This window comes from Sus scrofa, chromosome 8, assembly GCF_000003025.6.
Source record: "Sus scrofa isolate TJ Tabasco breed Duroc chromosome 8, Sscrofa11.1, whole genome shotgun sequence".
NCBI lineage: Eukaryota > Metazoa > Chordata > Mammalia > Artiodactyla > Suidae > Sus > Sus scrofa.
Genome location: NC_010450.4, coordinates 32,698,469 through 32,720,921, shown reverse-complemented (window position 1 = coordinate 32,720,921; position 22,453 = coordinate 32,698,469). Strand labels below are relative to the sequence as shown.

At 43.0% G+C, this 22,453-nt stretch overlaps 1 protein-coding gene across 1 annotated transcript in view; it reads right to left on the bottom strand.

The window, feature by feature from the left end:
- Positions 1–22,453, bottom strand: part of LIMCH1 (LIM and calponin homology domains 1) — a 359,519-nt gene that overhangs the window by 71,632 nt on the left and 265,434 nt on the right. Inside the window, 7 exon segments of the mRNA XM_021101157.1 lie at positions 214–543; positions 1,334–1,576; positions 4,450–4,522; positions 4,525–4,751; positions 13,160–13,426; positions 14,711–14,963; positions 20,781–20,976. Coding sequence (XP_020956816.1) covers positions 214–543; positions 1,334–1,576; positions 4,450–4,522; positions 4,525–4,751; positions 13,160–13,426; positions 14,711–14,963; positions 20,781–20,976 — 1,589 coding nt within the window.

Genomic DNA, 22,453 nt, shown 5'->3' with positions numbered 1-22,453 from the left:
ATTCTGATGACAGCAGGATCAAAACGGATGCCTGTCATTTAACTTCACACACGTTTCCCCCTGGGGGGAACCTATTAATGTTACTTCTCCGCTAAGCAGCAAAAGAGCCTGTTAAAACTACGTCCTCTCTGGCGGTTTCTGTAACGGGCTTCAGCAAGCTCTTTAAAAGCAGCAGCAGTTCCCATGCAGATCTTGCGTAACGGTGAAAAATACCTGTGGTCATTTTGTGGACTGAGCACGGGTTCTTCCTTTAGGCTGGACGTGGCCGGCGAGGCAGGGGACACAGAGTCGGTTTGAATCGTGCTGCCATGACTGATGACTTCCTCTGCCTCCTCCCTCGGCCCAGCCTTGCCAATGCTGAGCCGCCTCCATGTCTGCTGATCTATCTCTGTCACTGGTCCAAAGTGCACAAACTTTTGCCTAGGCCCGGAAGCTTTCTCATAGGCCCTTGTCTTGCGACTGGCAAAGTCATCACGGATGGCAGTTTCCGCTTTAATTTCTGGTGAAGGCTCAGGAGCACACGTGTGCTCAACATCGCCATCCCTGGTCAGAACCAGAAATAAGTGCCAAAGGTTTCAAAGTGAGTACTAATCACTGAAGAGTTTTGTTTTTTCTTTTCTTGCTTTCTTTCTTTTTTTTTAGGGCAGCACCTGTGGCACATGGAAGTTCCCATGCCTAGGGATCAAACTGGAGCTGCAGCTGCTAGCCTATACACACCACAGCCACAGCAACTCGGGATCTGCAACCTACACCATAGCCCATGGCAATGCTGGATCCTTACCCCACTGAGCTGGGCCAGGGCTCAAACCCGCATCCTCTTGGATACTAGTCGGATTTGTTACCACTGAGCCACAATGGGAACTCCCATTGAAGTTTTTCAAAAATACTGGATGTATGAAAAATACTTCGATGGCAAAAGTGGAATCACTTTTCCATTAATCAATCAAATGAAGACACGATCCTTGTCTTGCCTGGGTAAACAGTGCTTTCGAAATATCACTTGCAACATCGTAAATGATGGTATAAGAAAGCCTTAGGTACAACGGAGTAATTCAAATTATTTAAAAATCAAGTTTAAATTCCTTTCAGTAAACAAGCCTATAAACTCAGCATTCACAGTAAGTCAGTGGAATTAAAGAGGGTGTCTTCTGTGCTGGTGGCTTGTAACTTTTAGTGTTAACACGTTTCCACTCATGCAGCATATGCCCTGTGTTTTGAGAGGCACTTTTTCCTGGCCATAAAAATTTAAAAATAATAGAAGGATAAGTATTTGATTCTTTCAAAGTTAAATGAGACCACTGTTAGGGAGAAACCAGGAGAAAATATGACACACCTCGTCTTTCCTGACACTTTCAGCCTCTCCCACGTCTCCAGGTCGGCTTCTGTTATATTGGACACGGTGACAAAGCTCGGGGCCTCGCGGTGAGGACCAAGCCTGCCCTGAATCCTCCGCTGGGCCAGGTCATCTTTGTAAAGATCGGGGACCTTCCTGAGTCCCTCGCCTGCAGGTTCATGCTCCTGAGCCCGCACAATACAGGTCACCCTTGGCTTCACCTCTTCAGTGTGGCCCTGGTTTCTGTCAATTTGATCCAGTCAATTTCCCCGCGTCACCGGAAATATCAGGTTCCAGAAAGGGGAGCAGACAAACAGCATGTCAGGCACGGAAGCTCAGAGGCGGAGGACAGAACAGGATGAGGGAAGCACCTTCCCCTTTCTCAAAAACATGGGATCAATTGCAAGCTCGATTCCTCAGGTCTCTGCTACCCTTTTGACACTGTAACGAGACAGTGTTCCCACCAGATGACAGTTTCTAGTTTGGTTTTGGAAGAGAAGCCAGGGCTCGCGGAAGACTATTAAGAATGGTAATGGGATGTTGGTTTAACAGCAACGATGCCCAATTCCCACACTATTCAAGTTACTAGAATGAATTCAAGTTTTCTGATTGAATCCGGGAGCCCTCCTGGAATGTCCTTTACTGCAGCAGTAAAATGTTAGTAACGAGCTCTGCATGATCCAAATTCTAGGATTAGTGTGGAGATGGCTGGGACATTGTTCACATATTAAACGTTTCAGCTATAAACCCCTCGCACTGCCAGAAAGTACGGGTAGGTCAAGGCTGAAGCGAAAGCTTCAGTGTTCAGATTCGGCCCCTGTCTCGTGAGAGCATTGATAAGGTGTGGCCAGTGTAAACTGAAGAGGCTGTCTGCTTTACCTGGATCCACAGAGGCAATTCCTTCTTGTTTCTTGTGTCGGGAACGTTACTAATGCTAAAACTGATCTTTTCAGTCTTTTTTCCTAAGAAGTGAACATTAGATGGCTAATGTTGACAACACTGTCATTTAAACCGAAGCTGTGGCCTCTAAAGGCACACTCTGTCACATTCAGAGTCATTTTCCAACTAAATATGTTTCTTGAGACAGAAAAAGCTCAAAAATATATATAAATAGTGCTCCTCAATTTTTTTTTTCCCAAAATATATCTTCTATGCCAGAAAACCAGAAAGTATTCTTTTGTAACCTGGGCCATGTGGTATTTTTACAGAGCCTATGCAAATATGAAGGTTACAAAACTTTCCACTGACTTTTTAGGTTGGGGAAGGGCATCAAGAGACAGTGTAGCAAAGAGCCACGAGGGAGCGTTCTTCTGTTTTAAAAATCAGTTCTTTGATGCGCTCTAGAGAGATCACGGGCTGTTCCAGACCCACAGCTGTGTCCCCAAACACAGCGTCAGGTGACAACAGATAAATGGGGCTGGAAATATCAGGAATTAAAATTGCATGGAGGGGACAGGAAAAAACGGAGGTGCAAAAGCTACTCCTTTTCCTCACTCAAGTTGCTGATTCCCATCAATATGACTTGATGCTGGTCAGTTATCCAGAAGCCTTTGTTTCACTTGCAACAACTGATCCCTCCCACAAGGCCTTCTGAGGATGGTCTGTTACAGACAAGCATGCCAACCAGAACTGCAAAGACCAAAAACCTCCTGAAGCTATAATGTGTCCTATTTAAAAATGCGCCAGGTCTTTTGTGTTTAATGTCCAGAGACCTTCCATGTCTTTTGTACCTGGTACTTCCTACACTAAAAAAAAAAAAAAAAAAAAAAATTAAAAACTGTAAAAAACACCAACTACTCCACTGATCTCAGTGGCTCTGCCCAAAGGGCCATTTTAATTGTATAGAACGCAGTTGAGATATTTATATTCTTAGTTCCATATACTTACAAACCTCTTAAGTGATAGCCAAAAACATGGCAATTAAATAATACAGATACGAACTCAAAGTTAATTTTTTTTTGGCTGCACTCACTGCATGCAGAAGTTCCTGGGCCTGGGATGGAACCCAAGCCACAGCAGTGACAAAGCCGGGTCCTTAACCCCTAGGCCACCAGGGATCTCCTAACTGATTTTAATATAAGGAAAAATACAAGAATGATGAACTCTGCACACTGAAAGTTAGCAGGCTGACTGATTGAATGCAGTCATATCCCTCTTAGGGTGAAAATCACTGGCCAAATCCCATTTCATTTAATTTCCCTTTCCTTACGTAAGAGGATGGGAGAAAAGTTGGGAGAAGGGAAACTCACTTAAAAATAATTTCTTTGATAGAACAAATAGAATTGTGTTATATATTTGAGAAGTTGGTGTTTTTTTTTGTTGTTTTCTTTGTCTTTTTGCCTTTTCTAGGGCGCTCCTGGGGCATATCAAGGTTCCCAGGCTAGGGATCTAATCAGAGCTGTAGCCGACAGCCTCCACCAGAGCCACAGCAACACGGGATCCGAGCCGCATCTGCGACCTACACCACAGCTCACGGCAACGCAGGATCCTTAACCCACTGATCAAGGCCAGGGATCGAACCTGAAACCTCATGGTTCGTAGTCAGATTTGTTAACCACTGAGCCTCGACGGGAACCCCATATTTGAGAAGTTTTTTGGATGAGAAATCTCTTGTCAGATGGCTGGGTGGTTGTGGTGGAGTGAGAGAAGAAATGGAAAGCCTCCTTTTTTTTTCCCTCCTAACATCTGAAAGGTGCTAAAAAGAGAGAAGAGCTCATCCCTAAGGAATAACTATGATTTCTGTCTGCAATGAATGGACTGAAGCAGCCTTGAAGGTGGCTGTTCTCTGATCAGCAATGGCCTGTGTTTATTTACCCCAGTAATGCCAGTCTATGACACCAGCACCTGTATGTGTGATGTGCCCAAATACAGCACATCTGCACACCGAAGCTCTGCATTTATGGGGTGAATTCAGCTCTACTTTGGACACGGCCACTCCCCTGCCGTCTGCACTTCCTTCCGGGAGATTGGATACCTGGAGTTGGAGTTCCACCTCAAAATAAACCAAGACTAGTCATTATATGCAATTAGGGCTGGAAAGAAAGGAACGGGGGTTATGATACAAATCACACTTGCCTAATTCTCCTCTCTCTCTCACACACACACAGAGTGCACACCTTTTATGTTCTAGATTTTTCTTTTCTGAGATTCCCTTCGAGAGCTGTTTGCTGCCGTCTGATTTCTCTGCTCTTTTTTCCGGTAAGGACCATAGAGAAGCTGATTCAGTGGCACCATTGGCTTGGTCTGGTTCATCCTGGCTCTTCTGGCAGCAAAGTCATCTTTCTCCAGATCCGGCAGTCGACATGCAACTTCGTCTTCTGATTCTGGATCTTTGCCACTTTGGTGGACCAGGAAAGGGTTTTCTCTGCGAAGGATAATGTCTCGAACAGCTTCTCTCTCGTCACTTAATTGCTTTTGACTGATAGAGCAAAATGAAATGGAACTCCACATGTGATCAGACCAAAACAGTTTCTAAATCCCCATCTCCAGGCAGACAGCTGTCTTGTTAGTGAAAGACAGTGAAAGATCTTCTCAGTTTTGTTAGGCCGGATGACATCCATTTACTGTTAGGCCATTGACATCCAGAGTGGCAGCATCGTTAGGGCGGGTTTCAAAACCTTGACTTCAGCCAGCGACTAGCAATACTAAAAAATTCATTTAATTCACAGGGCCCCATCAGCATCAGAAAGACAGGATCCTAAATGGCTCTGAAAGGAACAATCCAAATTCTTTTCATGAAATTGGGAAAAGTAGGAAGCATTTTGTTGTTATTTTTTTCTTTAGCATATTAGTAATGCACCCAATGGGTACTCAACTGATTTTGACTGACAGGGCAGAAACTTGCGCCATCAGGAAACAGATCTGGGGGAATGCAGTTATGCGACAGCACACCTAGAATGTGTACCAGATGGCAAAATGTAAGTAAGGACGGTCTTTCTGCAGAGCTGGGCTAATCTGAAACATCTAGAACGGTTTATGACCATTTGTAGGCTGGAACCTAGGCACAAAAGCTCATTTGCCCTGCACCCTCCCATCAGCAACTTTTTATTCCATCTTTTACCACATGCCTCTCCAGCCCCCAGCTCTTCCTTGCCATACGCTAGATGTTAAATACGTTGTGTTAAGGAATTTTGCCAAAATGTTTACTTAGGATTATTTTCATTTTCAAAGAAATCTCAGAGGCCCCAGATGTGAAATTCTTAGAGAAGTGCAATTTAATGGTGGAATATCAGCTTTTTATGCTTTGTTTCTTACTTCTGTTGGGGGTAGAGTAGGTGGGAACACAGCTGATGGCACCTATCTGGTGTTCAAACAAACTCCTTCCCCCTACTCCTAAGATCAGCCTTGGTCTAAGTCATAGTAAAGAAAATAAAACTTTAGAAAAATCATCTTCTCGGTTCATCGAGATGAGAAGTAAACAAAACATCTTGACTTCTGAAGAAAGTTCACCTACTTTGTATCCAATTTCTGAGAGAGGATTAAGAGTAAATTCTTCATGGTCCAGGGATAGTCATCTCAAAAATGAAGGCAGGAGGAATTAGGCTGTCTAAGAGTAATACGATCAAGGAAATGCTGTCTACTTTAGTTGACCAGATGGCCTGGTGCTGCTGTCAGCTTAGGATGACAGCAAGCCCTCACTCCATCTGGCTTTTGGAAAATCAAACCATCATTAGTCATGCCCAGAAAACTCCTTCTCCTTGCTGACCATGGAGAGAAAACTGCATAAAAGTTTAAATCCTGGAATTTAGAGGTGGAGGATGGTCCTTTACTCCTTGAATAAATTTATTTCTTAAAATATGAAATCCTGCCCTTTGAGTTGCACTCCTGGCTCTTGGTCTCTTGCCTGGCCACTCCTGGACTCACTCCACTCATGCTCACCCTTCTCCCTGGCTCCTTAGCCAATGTTTCTGGCAAGAACGAACTGGTATTGGTTGGTTGTTGATGGTTTGTGACCATAAAGAATGGTCAGTGGGAAATGATAGGCCACTAAATGAATCTCTTTGCAAATGCATTATTTCAAGCACACTGATGATGACAAAGAAGGTGGCTAACCGTTACAGAGCGCGTGCCACGTGCTGCAAGTCCTTCTAGCTTTAATCCGTTTGGCGCCAATACTAGCCTTGCAATGTCATTGTCATTAGCATCTCCATTTTACAAACTATAGACATGGTCCCTGAAAGTACAGTCCTAGCATTCCATTTTATAGGGTGGAAACTTTGATTTGGTTAAGAAATCTGCCCAAGGTCAAAGCGCCACTGCTGCAGTTAAAATTCAAACCCAGGCAGTCTGGCTCCAGAGGTCCTGTTCCTAACCACTCAGTATTCATTAAACAAAGAGCACGGTCGGGAACAGTTTTGAAAGCAGAGCGTCATACCAAAAAATAAGGCATTATCATTACTATGGAAGTAGGAGAAAGAGAAGCATTTTGGTTACTAAATAAAGGGATCCTGTGAGTTGTGCTTAGAATGGGGTTGTGATTTGCATTCCTGGTTACAGACAGCGATGTTCAGGCAGGATTAATGACAGTGGAATGCTAACTAATCATACCTAACAATGCTTGCACAGCACTTTACAGTTTACAAAGCCCTTTCAAACTCATTATCTCATCTCAGCTGATCCAGCTCCAATTCCAGTAAAGGAGCAAACCCTGAGCTTGAAACTCTTTAAGTCCTAAAGCAACACTCCTTCCATTTTTTGACCAGGGGTCCTGGGTTTCAATTTCCCCTAATTCAAGCAGAATTCTATGGACTAAAACATATGCATTTATGCAAATGACCATGCCAATTTGTGATGCCAATTTGAGCAGGGAGAATCTAGCGCCTTCTACATCATGGCAGTCCAGCCAGGCTACAAACTCCCTGGGGTGTTTCTTTTTAGGCTAAATGCCCAGCCTGGCAGGACTGGTTTCAAGTGATCTCAATTTAGATATGTGGACTTAAAAAGGGGGTGGTGGTGAAGAAATCTTTCCATATCATTGGCCACTTGAAGCCACTCCCTGCCCACTTGAAAAACGATCATGAGGACTGATTTTCTGCTAATTGCCGGAATCCTGTAAATTCAGAGCTTCAAGGCAGACTCAGAGAAAAAATATAATGATACAAATTCTGGGCTGGCACTATTGGTGATGAAGTAATGAATAATGTGAATAAGGCAGATATGTAGGAGTGTGTACACAGGTGTCTAGTAAGCAAAATATTTAAATGACTTTTATAATGTACTTTTCTTTTTCCTTTCAACAACCTGAAGGGCAGCCTACTGCGAAGCTTCAGGATAGTCCACTTTATTTTTCAATAATTACAACTCTCTGAACAGCTAATATATTCCAGATACACTAAAACTTTTATGACGATCCTGTAAGATTAGTCATTCCCTTTGCAGAAGGGAATGTTGAGGTTTCTAGTTCCGGTCATCTGAACTTACGTGAAGCAAGTAAATTTAAGTGGCAGACCCTGGCTGGCTGGTTTGATATTCCTGGGGAGGTTTGGCACTTTTATTTTGTCTGAGTCATTCAAAGATGAGTTGTCTTAGGAAGAGGAAGTTGCCCAGTGGGCACAGCTCGCTGCTTTACTTAGAAAGAATATAGTCCACTGTGAAATGAGAAATGCCCAGCCCTGCTTCCACCCTGGCAACCCTGTCCTAAGACAAGTAAGGCTATCTTGGTAGGAGGGACTGTGGGCTCTGAGCAGGTGAGCGGAAAGAAAAACTCTTGTCTCAAAGTTTCCAAGGCTTATCTATTTCAAAGCAAATGAGATAATGATTTAAAACTAAGGAGGAGTTGGCATTTTCTTTCACCCCCTTTTTACTTGGCAACACACAGGCAGCCATCTCAGACTGGCAGGCAGTTTGTTCTATTGAAAGAAACCGGGCTCTCCAGAAAAGCCTGTTAGGCCCCCTGGGAATGTCACAGGCAACACCAGAAAGCTCCCTGTTCACTCAGGGTCCAAACAAGGCAGCTACATCCAGAGTCCCAAAGGTTCATGCAAGTGACACGTCTGCCTGGACCCGGATCCCCAAGACTCTGTTCAGCAATGTTAGCGACACAGACATCTGGTAAGGACAGAGGGTGAAGAATACGTGTCTGGCACTTGGCTGGATCTGCTCTTCCTCTAAAGATGTCTAAAATGTCTATTGTTCCTTGGAGGGTTTCTTTCTCCCTCTGTAATTAATTACTATGTGCTTGAGAAGATCCACAGACTAGCAGAAAAGACTGAGTGCTGAAACATATGAAAACAATTAGAAAAGAAGTCCAATCACGTGAAACCTATAATTCAGCCCAAGAAAAAGTTTACTTCTCCAATGGGAAACACCAAGTCAGAGAACTCAAATCTCCGTGGCATTTTAATTCAGGGGAAGGGAATCTTGGTTCTTATTTTATCCTCTTAAACACAGAAATGTTGGCTTCTTTGGCCGAGTCCCATATTTGAGGGGGGGAGCGGTAATTAAGCTAGCTTCATCATAAACGAAAATAGAAGGAAAAGTCGTTCCTGCACTTCTGACTTCAGTGGCAACTCTAATAAATATTAACTCCACGTATTTATGAAGAAGAGCTATTTCTGTCCCTTGGTGCTAAGGTACCTCCTAATATCTTCTTTGATAGAAAGTTTGGGATTTCTCATGTGACAATGGAATAACGCGCACTTTTGCTCCTTCTTACATATTGTATTAAAAATAATTCAAGGAGGCCTTTGAGGATACTTGGGAAACAGCAACAAAAAACCAGCCTACAGGAGTAAAGCCTTCCTCGTCATTCACATGCCCCCTTTCTCACCTATGCCTTGTACTCTCACCATCTCTGCAAACACACACTTTCCAGGCTAAGAAATGGACCACAGGAAGTATCCTGGGGCCCCTTGTTGGGTTTCGGGATGTGGTGGCCAGAATTCATCTGGATGGCAAAGAGAGGAGACTGAGGTTCAAATGCTTTAAGAGACATTGGCAGGAGTTCCTGTCGTGGCACAGTGGAAACGAATCCGACTAGGAACCATGAGGTTGCAGGTTCGACCCCTGGCCTTGTTCAGTGGGTTAAGGATCCAGCGTTGCCGTGAGCTGTGGTGGAGGTCGCAGATGCAGCTCGGATCCTGCGTTGCTGTGGCTCTGGCGTAGGCTGGCAGCTGTAGCTCTGATTAGACCCCTAGCCTGGGAACTTCCATATGTGGCAGGCACGGCCCTAAAAAGCAAAAAAAAAAAAAAAAAAAAAAAAAAAGAGAGAGAGAGAGACATTGGCATATTTAAGTGTTTTACATTTTAATTTTCCAGGCACCAAGAATCCTTTTCTTCTTCATGATATGCATTTCATTCCAGTTATGTGAATTTCTGCCACATTAAAAGCAGGACCCTGAATGTGGATAAACTTAGAATGATTCTCGGCTCTGTTGTGGGCTGCACAAAGTCAGCAACAAGGACACAGACAGGCTAGTAGCATGGTCTGTATAAGCTTTTATGAGAGACCTAGCAGCTGAAAAATCTGTCTAACAAATGAATTCTGGGTGTTTGGAGCAGCTGTGTTTTGTCGATATTGGGAACATTCGCTGGGAACATACATTCTATCCATTTTTTTTTTTTTTTTTTTTTTTTTTTTTTTTTTGGTCTCCCCTCAGCATATGGAGTTCCCAGGCCAGGGATCAGATCTGAGCCACAGTCTCGACTCAAGCAGCAACTGTGGCAACACCAGATCCTAAATGCACTGTGCCTGGCAGGGGATTGGAACTTGTGTCCCAGTACTCCCAAGATGCCACTGATCCCACTGTGCAACAGCGGGAACTCTCTAAACTCCACTTTAAATGCTAAGTCCGTAGCTCCAAGGTGCAGACATTCGCTGACCTGCACATTTCCACTTAGTATAGCTAACTTAGACAAAACATGGCAAAAATGAAGCCAGATAACAGGAATATGGACAGGAGAAGAATTAGCATAGAAACATGCTATTCATCAACTAGACTTACATCTGTAGACTAACCATGATTCTATGGGAGTTTTTTGTGTGTGCTTTTGTTTTTTGTCTTTTCTAGGGCCGCACCCAAGGCATATGGAAGTTCCCAGGCTAGGGGTCTAATTGGAGCTATAGCTGCTGGCCTTCACCAGAGCCACAGCAACGTGAGATCCGAGCCACATCTGCAACCTCCACCACAGCTCACGGCAACGCTGGATCCTTAACCCACTGAGTGAGGCCAGGAATCGAACCCAAAACCTCATGGTTCCTAGTCAGATTCATTAACCACTGAGCCACAAGGGGAACTCCTGTGTTTGTCCATAGAATGGAAGTTGGCATAAAAGACTTCACTGCTCTATTAGAAAATAAGCTTCCCAGTTACTGAGGAGGCATAGTGTGCCCGTGGAATCGCCAGCCTTTGCCCAGGCTCTTCTTTTTTCTATGGTACCACAATTCCTGGGTGTGCTGAATTCTCTCAAAGTTTCTCCCCAATCACTTCCCCCAGCTTCTTTGGATGCTCTAAAGATAATACAAAGGTTCCTCAAAAAATTAAAAACAGAACCACTATGTGATCCAGCAATTCCATGTCTGGGTATATAGCTGCAATAATTGAAACCAGGATCCCAAAGAAATCTTAGCACTCCCATTTCACTGCATCATTATTCACAAAAGCCAGACTGTGGAAACAACCTAAATGTCTATCAAGGGATGAATGGATAAGGGTAATTTGAGATAATACACACACACACACACACACACACACACACACACACACACACAGGAATATTATTCAGCCTTAAAAAAGAAGTACATTTTGTCATATGTGAAAATGTGGATGAAACTTGAGGACTTTAAACTAAGTGAAATAAGCCAGTCACAGAAAGAAAACTACTGCATGATTCCACCTATATGAAGTAGCTAAAATAGTCAAACCCATAGAATTGAAAAGTGGCACGGTGGCTGCCAGGGGCTGAGGCAGGGCAAATTAGGGATTGCTCATCAACAAAGTTTCAGTTGAGCAGGATGAATAAATCCTAGAGATTTGGCATACAACATTGCACCTGTAATGAAGAACACTGTATTGTATTAAATGTTTGTTTAGAGTGTAGATTCCATCCAAGTGTTCTTACCACAATAAAGCAATTTCTTTAAAGGAAAGAATAAATGGCAAAGGATATGAGGGAATTTATAGAAGAATCTTGAGAAGCCAATACATATGCTATGACATCCAACAGCATAGGTAATCATGGAAAAATCCATTTTTCAAAATGAGATTTTAAAAAATCAAGCAGATTGGCAATTTGAAAAAAAATACACCATAAAGATGATGGTATCTTTGGTTAATTTTAGTTAAAGATTTCATAGTTGTGATGAAAATGAAGGTATATGTGTCAAGAATATTACGATTAAAATTTCTTGTAAATTCATACTCTTATCTGTGTCATCTACTGCCTACTTCTATTGTGCTCTGGGCTTAAAGACAGAAGCAGGAAAAAATCTGAAAAAAATGGCGAGGGGACATATTTCATTTTTGTATTCTCTGTGTCTAGTCTGGTCTTTGATACAAGTAGATGCTCGCATGATGTTGCAAAAGCATGTTTCTGACAAGGTTTCTGAACCAAAATTTAAAGGTTATCTGGATTTATTTCTGATTTTAAGATTCTATGATATTACCCTTCATTATTTCAGAAAACCAGAGAATTGCTTATAACACAGGCCTGGTTTTATGTTAGCGTTTTCTAGAAGCATGTACATGTTTAGGGCAGACATGCCTCTCGGTGGGGTACCACTGACAGGAGGAAGTGTATCTTTAGTGTTGCATCAATACAAAGCTACTCTGGCATTCCATCCATATAAGTCAGTGCTGGAACTTTCGGTGTAGACCTGGTCCACAGCAATCACCACACATGGAGTTGTATAGAGGAATGGAAAACATTTCGTTAAGTGCGTTGGAGGCAGAACATTTCGTTAAGTGCTGTGGTCAGAACATCTCATCTGGCCACCAAGTCAACAGTAACCAGCTCTGAGACCGTCAAGACTTACTTTCTCTGATCCTCACTTTACTTGGCTTGAAAATGGGTACATCACCTGCCTTTTAGGATTAAATAAAACAGCAAGTGGCAAGAGAATTCAATTGCCAAACTGTTGTGAATTTCACCTTATCCAATAAATTTTTGTGTCACTATGATTTGTTAGGATCTTTGCGGTTATTCCATGAGAAAAACGAATCAGCTTCCCCAAACACTCCACAAACTGTGGAACTCTCATTTTCTGGGACTTCATTTGTTGAAGGTCTCCATCTCACCTGTAATATGAAGCGACCGGGACTGAATACTAGTGCCTTTGTTACAATTAAGAGAAGTAATTACTCCATTCTTTGTTTTCGAATCAACATGCTTGAGAAAATGAGTCAAATACACCTGACCTTACTGCTCCTTTGGAACAACGAATTAGGTGGATTTTTGTAAGTCAGCCACTCTTTCTCAAGAGAGTGTTCCCCATTCCAAAGGCACTATTTTCCAGTGATGTGTAAAGTGAGAGCCATTTAGGAGTAGTGTGAAAATTAACAAGCCATGAACAATTGAAAAATCAGATGTTATTACTCGGTCAATCCTGCAGCCCACAGGTGCCTAACCATCCACACTGACAGGACAAGGTCTGCTCAAGCAGCATGAAGCTCACTCTTCACCTCCATTTAAAATAACCAAATACGCAGCAGACAGGCCCCAAGGCAAGGACTATTAGCTGTTTCGATTTGCTCCAGGTAGGAAATAACGATGCAACGGATAAAGCAGGAAGTGGGAAAACAAGATGGAAACGCCATCACATCAGCCAGATTCCACACCCCTAGGCATGCATAAAGCCAGCCAGGCCAGCCCTCGGCCTGCAGAGCTAACCTGGCAAAGCGCTGTGCTGCTGGCATGACCTTGATTCCAGCTTGCTCTAGCCTTCTCCGCTTTTGGATTTCAACAGCATCTTTTTCTTCAGCCTTGGGAGCTGCTGCCACCGTGGCCCCCTCTGGAGGAGGCTGTTCCTTACCACGGCTGGGGGAGAGTTCTAACCCACCATCAGGAGGCTTCCCACGGGGGTCCATTTGGCCAACGGGGTCCTCTTCACAAGAAGACCCCACTTCACTTCCCTCTTCCTCTATTGTTTCAGGATAGCTAGTGAGTTGGACAACATAAATTGACCAAACTAACCGACTGGGCTGAGGAGCAGATCACATGTCATCGATGGCCTGGTCATTCTGATATTACTTCCACTTAAAACAAAAAGTCATAGCATGCAATATGAGCCTGGTAATTAATGGGAAGGAAATTAAATACTGCCGTTTGCTAATTAATACGATGCATCATAAACTCGATATTGATTAAAGAGGCTTTTCAAAATTGACATTGAAAGGCAAAAACTTTTTCCTGATAGGACGGTAAAATTCACGTTTTGTTCAATAATGAAAACGTATAATACAAGGTTTATTCAATGGGAAAAATCATAGATAATAAAGATAGACTATAAAGAATAACCATGCCATGATCGGGGTGGTTTTGCTGAAAGAATTAGACCAGGTTGTAAGTTTCTTTTCTTTTCTTTTTTTTTTTTTTTGGACTATAAGGTTCTTGAAGGCAGGGATTCTATTTGTCATTGGGTCCCCAAAACCTAAGAGATAGCACCAAGCACATAGTAGATATCAATAAATACCTATCCACTGAATAAATGAATGCATAAATGTGAAAACACAATCAGAGATTAGGGGAAAGACAGCTTGTTTCTCTACAGAGATAAGTCCAATGTTTCTTCCATTTCATCACAACTGTTTTTCCATGTGACTTTTTTTAGTTAAGATTTTTAAAAATTATAGTTGATTTACAATGATCTGTCGATTTCTGCTGTACAGCAAAGTGACCCAGTCATATATACATATATATTCTTTTCCTCACATTATTCTTCATCATGTTCCATCACACGTGAATGGATAGCGTTCCCTGTGCTATACAGCAGGACCTCATCACATATCCACTTCAAATGCAATAGTTTGCATCTACTAACCATCCATGCCTCCCTTACATAATGCTTGAGCTTGTATGTAGATCAGTTTGCATCTGGATAAAGTCTTACTGCACCTAATCTAACAGGAGTGGGAGTCAGTCTCCAGAGAAGGACATGAATGGCAGATCTATTCTCAGCGTCCTGCCAGTAAAGCTGGTTTCAAAGATCTGCTTGTTAGACCAGTATTTGTTGAACACCTACTGTGTGCCAGGCACTGTTCCGGGCGCCTTCATGAAGCTTACAGTCTATCATGACAATCTCTCCCCCAAGATCTGTCTTGCCCCCCTCTGTCCCCCGACATCACAGGTCTAAAGTGGCTCGTGGAGCTCATCTGTGGCCAGGGGCTGTGGGTCCCGTAGTACCACCAGCCAGGGTCGGGGGCAGCGCAGCCCAGGCCTTACCTGAAGGGCCTCTCCCCACCCAAGGGGGAGGTGGCGGTACTCCAGCTCTTCCGATATTCCTCTCGTTCAGCTTTCTTCTTTCTCAGAGGCGCGGGGACATAGGCTGTCTGGTTGCTTTTGTTGGGGAGGTACTGGTTAAAAGGCACTGCTGATTTCGGCTCACCGTGGGAAGTCCGCCTCGCAGACATGTCATCCTTCTTCACATCTGGCAGCTTCCGATGGGGCAAGTCGGATTCAGAGTCGCTGCCTCTCCCTGGGAAGAGAAGGATGGGTGCTGAGAAAGTGTGCTGGACTCGCAATAAAGTTCCCATTGGCAAGTATGCTGTACCAGGGATGTGGTTAAATCTGTGGGTTTCGGGGATTACTTCCTTAAGTTATTCACTCAACCAATCTAAAGTATCAGTCTAAATTAGCCCACTCTGGGAAAAGCTCTCAATCCTAATCAGGACAAAAAAAAAAGTCAAATGAAAAAAAAAAAAAATAGAAGCGTAACTGTAGCTGAGTGTTACAATTAACAACACGTTTGCAATCCAACTATATGCCTGCTCAGATTCTGCAACTCTCAAAAGAAAAAAAAAAAAAAAACACATAAATTTACCAACGAAGTTTTTACCCAGCACCTGTTGTTGCATGTCTTACACTGTGCTAGGGATTCCGACACATAAGAATTATGAAGGATTTATGATCCTTTGTCTTTGAGGTGTATTTAACCAACTCACAAAACACCTAGAGAATATTAGCTCTCATCAAGGAGCCCAGACAATATAAGAGCCATAGTAATTCACAAAGATGATCAGTATGGATTATATCAAGGGTTTGCCTTCCAGAAAATGGTGCAAGTTATAATAAATGCATATTCCTCTACTTCGGAGCCCTTCCTGGGACTCATAGGTAGAGGCAATCTTTTTTTCCTGTGAACACTATGGCCCGATGATCTATTTTTTCCTCTGATACATTTTGCTTTCTACCTTGTATTTTGAGAGCAAGGGCATTATATCCTCCCCAGTACTTATCACGGTGTCTTTGCACACAGTGGGTATCTTCAAATGATCTGATGAGTCAATGAATTAATTTGGCTGGAATGTAAAGGAATTCAGGGCTACCAACAGCAGTCTTTTGTTGGGGAATAGCCCTCATTATTATATTGTATCCTTGTTTCCCGAGTTTCATCTCTTTAAAGATCCATGAAAACACACACCACCGTTAGAGGCAGCCACTATCTCAATGGTGGTTAAAAACTCTTAATCAATGAGAGCGTTCTGAATAGCTTATTCCACTCTGTTGATAGCAAAAAGAAATTGATCTCTTTACACTTGTGAAAAGAACCTTAAAGTACAAGTCAAAAAGAAATTGATCTCTTGACACTTGTGAAAAGAATCTTAAAATCCAAGTCGAGAGACGGAGCTGCTGAGCAGAATGGGCAGCGCGGGGCAGGGGGCTGAGGGGGTTAAGTCAGATCTATTTATTTTGAGCTCTGCCACTCACTAGCTATGCTACTTTGGCATTTGTCACTTTACCACTCCAACCTCAGTTTTCCAATATAAAGTGAGGAAACTGATACCACTTACTCCGTAGGGCTGCTAGGAGGACTGGACACATGTAAGACTACTGGTACCGTACTTGGCTCCAAGTAAGCGCTTAACAAGTGCATGCTATTCTTTATGTCCTAATAGTTCTGGATCTGTCACAAATGAGCTGTGCGCTCCTAGGCTTGTCTCTAAGACCCTTGCCTGTCCTTTTCTCTAAAAGTAGGAATGAAATGACCTCCTCTGGAGATTCAATGATTTAAGGACTTTTAAAAGATGGTAAAAGTTAAAAGCCTTGAACATAAACAAGTTGTTCATTGTTGCAGATGAAATATTCAGTTTATGAATTATTCATGCCACTTGCTTTCAGGCGCCCTTCTGAAGTTTTGACCATTTCATTACTTGTCGGTTTTTGATTCATAACTTAGCTCCCTTTCTATCCCTAAGCCTTTGATCAAGTATATCTGTCTCAGGGTCATCATAAAATATTAGAGTCCCCTGCGAATGGCTTTCTAACAAACACTCATACTATCTTACCTTGCCAAGCGTCTGGATTTGTTTCCCCACTTGATATTATCCCCATTTTACAGAAGTGGAAACAGAGGCCCAGAGAGACCCAAAGAGTCCCTTCTCCATGGCTAATAAGTAATAGCTTGGGACTCCAATTTCTGTCCTTTAGATTCCAGCCTAAGAAAGACCCCTAGTTGTTGGAAGGGAGAGGGATGTAACCCTGGGCGAAGGAAGGATCAGACTTTGCTAAAAGGATGGCATCATCCTCAGGTGCACTGCTGCCATTTCCTAACTTTGGGCATAAACAGAGAATAAATAGTTCCTTCCTTCGTGACAGGCTGCGCTTAGATAAATGGCCTTTGCGTAAAGCATCCTGACAAGGGAAGCCCTGTACTTTGTTGTATAAATGAATGGGAGAAAATGATTTTTCAATCCACGATGAAGGTTTAGCAGGGATTAGAGCTGCCTCTGTTTCCTCTGTTCTAAAATCCTATTATCTATGAAACTTACTTTGGTACAATATCTAAAAACACTTTCTCCAAAGCATACTGAGTGAGAGTCCAAAAAAGGTCAACACAAATAGATCACCTTTCTCGCCCCCCTCCCCCCACTGCCCCAACTGCCCTGTGATGAACGTCTCCAACAGACATTTCAAGAAGAGTTAATTTGCCAGTGGCCTGAGGTCTCAGTTGAGAGAAATGCAACCTTCTGGACTCAAAGACCTAATTGCAGCTCCATCATCTATTAGCTGTGTGAGTTTGCAAAATGTAAGCCCTCTGCACCTCAGGGTCCTTAGTGGAAACAAGGACCACTAATACAACTCTGGTAAATTGTTGTGAGGATTGAATGAGAGGGCATAAAGCAGCTAGATGGTGGTTGACACGGTACACTTTCCATAAGTGTTAGAATGCCTCATTTCAAGCCAAGACTTCAAAAGATTTTGACTTGACTTCATCCAGAAAACATGAAAATGTACTAGGGTGGCTAGTCCATCTATGCCCAACTTTGCATGTGATGATGACAGCAACATCTTTTTATCAAAGTCTGATCCTTCCCTTCCTCTACTCATCGCTTCTCTCCCTTCCAGCAACTAGCAGCTCTTCTTTTTTAAATGTATGTTTGCCATACACACCACCGACCCTTTGCTTTTTCATCTTCCTCTAGCACTTTGATTTCTCTCATTCCCTACTTCTCTCCCTTAACTCATCTTTTATTTAAAAGATAAGTATATCCTGGGAGTTCCTGTCGTGGCTCAGTGGTTAACAAACCCAACTAGTATCCATGAGGACGTGAGTTTGATCCCTGGCCTCGCTCAGTGGGTTAAGGATACAGCCTTGCCGTGAGCTGTGGTGTAGGTTGCAAATGTGGCTCAGATCCCACGTTGCTGCGGCTGTGGTGTAGGCCAGCAGCTACAGCTCTGATTGGACCCCTAGCCTGGAACCTCCGTATGCTGCAGGTGTGGCCCTAAAAAAAATATTGCAAAAGATAAGAATATCCCTTTAACAAAATATTTAAAAAATATGTTCGTAATTTGAAAAAGCGCCTGAGTGGAAGGTTTTGTATTTCCTCTTCAGTGAAGCCCATCAGTGGCCTCAGAGGAAATGGCAGTGATGGTGAGAGAGGGACCGGGCCCCTATCTAGTAAGATGGATTGGCTCTGGGGACCTACAGCCACCTTACCGGGTGGCTCTTGTGTCCCACGCATAGAATCATGGCACCTCTTAGGAGTGCAGCTCTTAACTGCCCCTATTCCATGGATGAGTGGGCCTCAATAGCAATAACATGAAAACTATCCGTACTGACCCAATGTGAAGTTGGAGAATTTCATGGTAAGACTTTTCCTAGTTGATTGTGAACCCTAGGAAATAAATTTTCAAGAACCACCCCCCCCCCAAAAAAAGTTCTTCTAACTTTGGAAGTGTTTCTTAGGACTAGCAATCTTCTCAATTATCACCCCTTAAAAAATAGACCATAAACTCTAATGAACTACAACCTCTCTTTGGGTAAAATTGTACCACACTTTTTTTTTTTTTTTTTTTTTTTTGGTACCACACTTTTTAAGACGGATATTTTTAAAGTGTTGTTTTTCTTTAAAACCTCATTAGGTCTTGATTAGTTTACAGGAACAAAAGCCTGAAGGCATCAGGCTGATTGGTGATGGTGAAATCTGTGAGTTAAGAGACTTTCATGAAAAAAAGAAAATTCAAAACATTAAAAATTCTAGCAAGTAAAAAAAAAAAAAAAAAAAGATACTTTCATGGATGGTGTTTTGTGAAGCTCAGTTTCATGTTTTTCTTTTATGGAAAAAACTTATGAAAAGATGTTAGCTTATCAATCTTAATTGCTGCAAACAAAACTGTGCCTCCAGCGCACATTAGTACAATATTAGTAATTACCATCTCAAATCCCTTCAAGATGTGGCTCAGTATAAACTCTGAGTCCCTTGAAGCAGGTGACAGAATAAAGGATCGATATTGCCAGCTATGAAAAACTAGGACGAGACAATAAAACATTTTAAAACAATCAACATTATATGGATGAAATCGTTTGGTGAAGACATGTTTCATAAAAGTAAAAACCTCCCTTTCCCTTAGCTTAAAGCTCCATTAGGTAACCTCTAATACTGTGGGTGGTACTTAAGATGTCATGTAAAATTTTAGAAATGTTTTTCAAGCAGTTCACAATGCACCATAGAATTCTTTTGGAGTCACATACGATGTGGCCCCGAGGCTAATCTATTTGTTGGAAAGTTTAAGTACTAAACAAAAGCATTAGTTCAGTTGTTCTAGAATTTGAAAAATCTATTAGGCAAACAAAAAAGTGTGGGTAAATTAAGCTCAAGGGTATAAGCTTTGGACCCACACTTCTTGAGGCCAAGATTGTGACAGCACTTACTGACAGTGATTTGGGGCACTAAACTATGTTAGGAAGATTACTTAGCCTCTCTAAGATCCATCTGTAAAATACGGATAAGGAGTGTTTCACAGCGCTATGGAAGGACTAAGTAAAATACTGAGTATCTCATAATCTGTGCTGAGGATTGCACGAGATACCAGGGGTCAAGTCATTAATTCAGGGCCTGGGCACATTAAGTCCCCAAGGATTTCGTAACACAGACGTTTAGAGCTAAAAGGGATCTTTTCGCTATCAAGGATAATTTTCATCTCAGACAGAAGACTTAAAATCTCTAGAAACATTAGCTTCAGTCCAGCAATACATTAAAAAGAAATAGAAACAAATAGAAAAATTCCCCACCAGCCTTAGGGTCTTTCTGCAAGTTTACACATGCAGAGCCACGCCAACCCACGTTTTCTTCCTCAAAGCCCAAAGGTGCCAGAGAAGTACGGTACACAGCTTCTGGAAGATCTACATTCAATTTACATCAGGTTGCGCGACTGTACATTTTTGTAAAGAAAAATGATCATTCCTTTCAGGGGATATAAAACCTAAGGGATTTAAATCAAACCCAGCCTCAGAAGAAACAGGCGGTGTGGCTTGTGGTCTATCCATTAACGGCCACCTGCATCGCTCTAGTCAGTGGTCAGGGATCACAAGCATCAGACAGATTGCCAAAACCGTGCCAATTAAAGTGTCACAAATCCCCAGCTTCAGAGCCTTCCTAAGTGTGTGCAGTGTGTTTCCAGTTTGTTGAATGTTGATCTACTTTCACTTCTACGGTGTTGTACTCACTCAAACATCTCCCTTCCTCGTGCCTGGAGCACATAAGCCTCCGGGACACTTTATGAGCTCACGGTCTGCACAGCGCCTTGATTCCCTGAGACCCGGGGAGGAGTGATGTAACACATTTTCCAGTATAAGATATGCTCACTGAGGCCACGTTCAAACAAACCGCTGGCAACGCCAACCCAACTTCTCAGGACCACGACAATCACCACAAAGAGATTTCTCGGCTGCCAGGTTAGCGTTCCCAGGTTCCAGCAAGGTGGCGATGGAGCCCACCTTCTCAGTGCCAATCTCTCAGCTGAGGACAAGGGAGAGTTCTAAGATGGGACATTTAGTAAGGCTACCACCTACCATCACTGCTTCCCCTGAGGACTACATCGGGCGAAGGTGTCTGCCGGGAACGGGAGCCAAAGGAGTCCAGGCTGTCGAAGGAATCATCTCTGCCATGTCGGGGGGGAGAGAGGGAGTCACTCCGCTCAGAGTCCCAGCAGTCGATGTAGCCGCTGTCTCGGATACTGCGTTTGGGACTCTCAATGTCATCAGTCTCCTGTCCGGAAAGAAAATGAAAGGATTACAGACATTACAGCAAATATCAGGAAAAGCAGTCTCCGGAGATCTCTAAAAAGTCCTGCCTACAGAATCAGTTTGGAAAGGCTATGGCAACCCGTTGTCAAATTGATGATCAGCACCAAGTCAGCATTTCAATCTTCAACCCTTCCCTGCTTCAACTTTCTCAATCGGAAAATCACACAAATTAAAAAAAAAAAAAAAATTTCCCAAGCATCTCGTACTCCACAATGTTTAAAAAAAAAAAAAATCTAAGGAATTAAGAAAAACAGACCATCAGGTTTGCATTCACAAGAATACAATGACAGATGAAAACAAAAAATGAGAAACTAAAACCTTAACCTTGACCCGTCTTTTGGAATCCATAACTGCATGTCTGTTCTGGGACCCAGCCCCTTATTAAGCTGCACAACTGCTTCTGTTTATGCTGTCTGGCTAATGCACACAGCATTTGTTTTTGCAGCGGAATCAGTGCTGTAAAATCCTGGAGCGGCATGCTTCCATCTTCTGCTACCTTGAAGGGAAATTCCTGCTCTGAAAGGGAGCTGTCTTTCTGGGGCAAAAAGTTGGAAGAAAAAAAAAAAAAAAAGAGCAATGAAAAATATGCAAAATGCTTTTCCTGATGCCTCAGAAGAATCCAGGCATGCTCTCGCTCTCGGCCAGCTCTTGGCGCTGGGGGAGCTGAAAGCACTTGTGGCTGACCCACATGTTCAGAGCAGTGAGAACAATGGCTGTCTTTGACAGCCTGTGATTATAAATTCTTTCCAGCGCAAGCAGCACATACTAAAACACTGAAACTCCAGCAGAAGAAAGGTCAGTCAAAGCCATCCTCACCCTCGTATTATAATAAAAGCCTTGTTCCCGCCAGTGTCTTAGCATTAATTATGAGAGTCCGAGCTGACGAAAACAGAAATAACTCCAGTCACTCAAAGATAAACCTCAATTTAATCTCCCCCAGACTTGCTTAAAATCAAAGCTGTGAACGACATCGGCAAAGACGGGAATGTCCCACTGCAGCTTTCCTGGGATGCTCAGGCAGGTCCCTTCCACATTCCCAGTAAAAAGGACAAATAAGTAAATATTCTCCGTGTTTGCAACTTTGAAAACTGGCTAACCTGACTCTTATGCCCACCGGAGCCAATGCCTTCGTAGGAAGTGCCTTTGCTGGCTGCTTCTATCAATGCTAACCAGATCCTCTGACACACTCCCCAGCTTGGGTGGAGGCGGGGGGAGGCGGGGTGGACTTCAGGGGGACAGAGTAGTTGTAATTCACAAGGCACAGGCAGGTCTCGTATCAGGAAAAGGGAGTGGGAGAGGGGAAGGGCGGGGTTGAGAGACGCGCCCCGTCGCTGCCACACTGAGGACCTGATTAGTGACCCTAAGGAATGGGTGTCAAATGGTCTGGGGGAGTCCATGACCCCCAGAGGAAGGCAGAAATTCCAGTTATGGAAATGAAG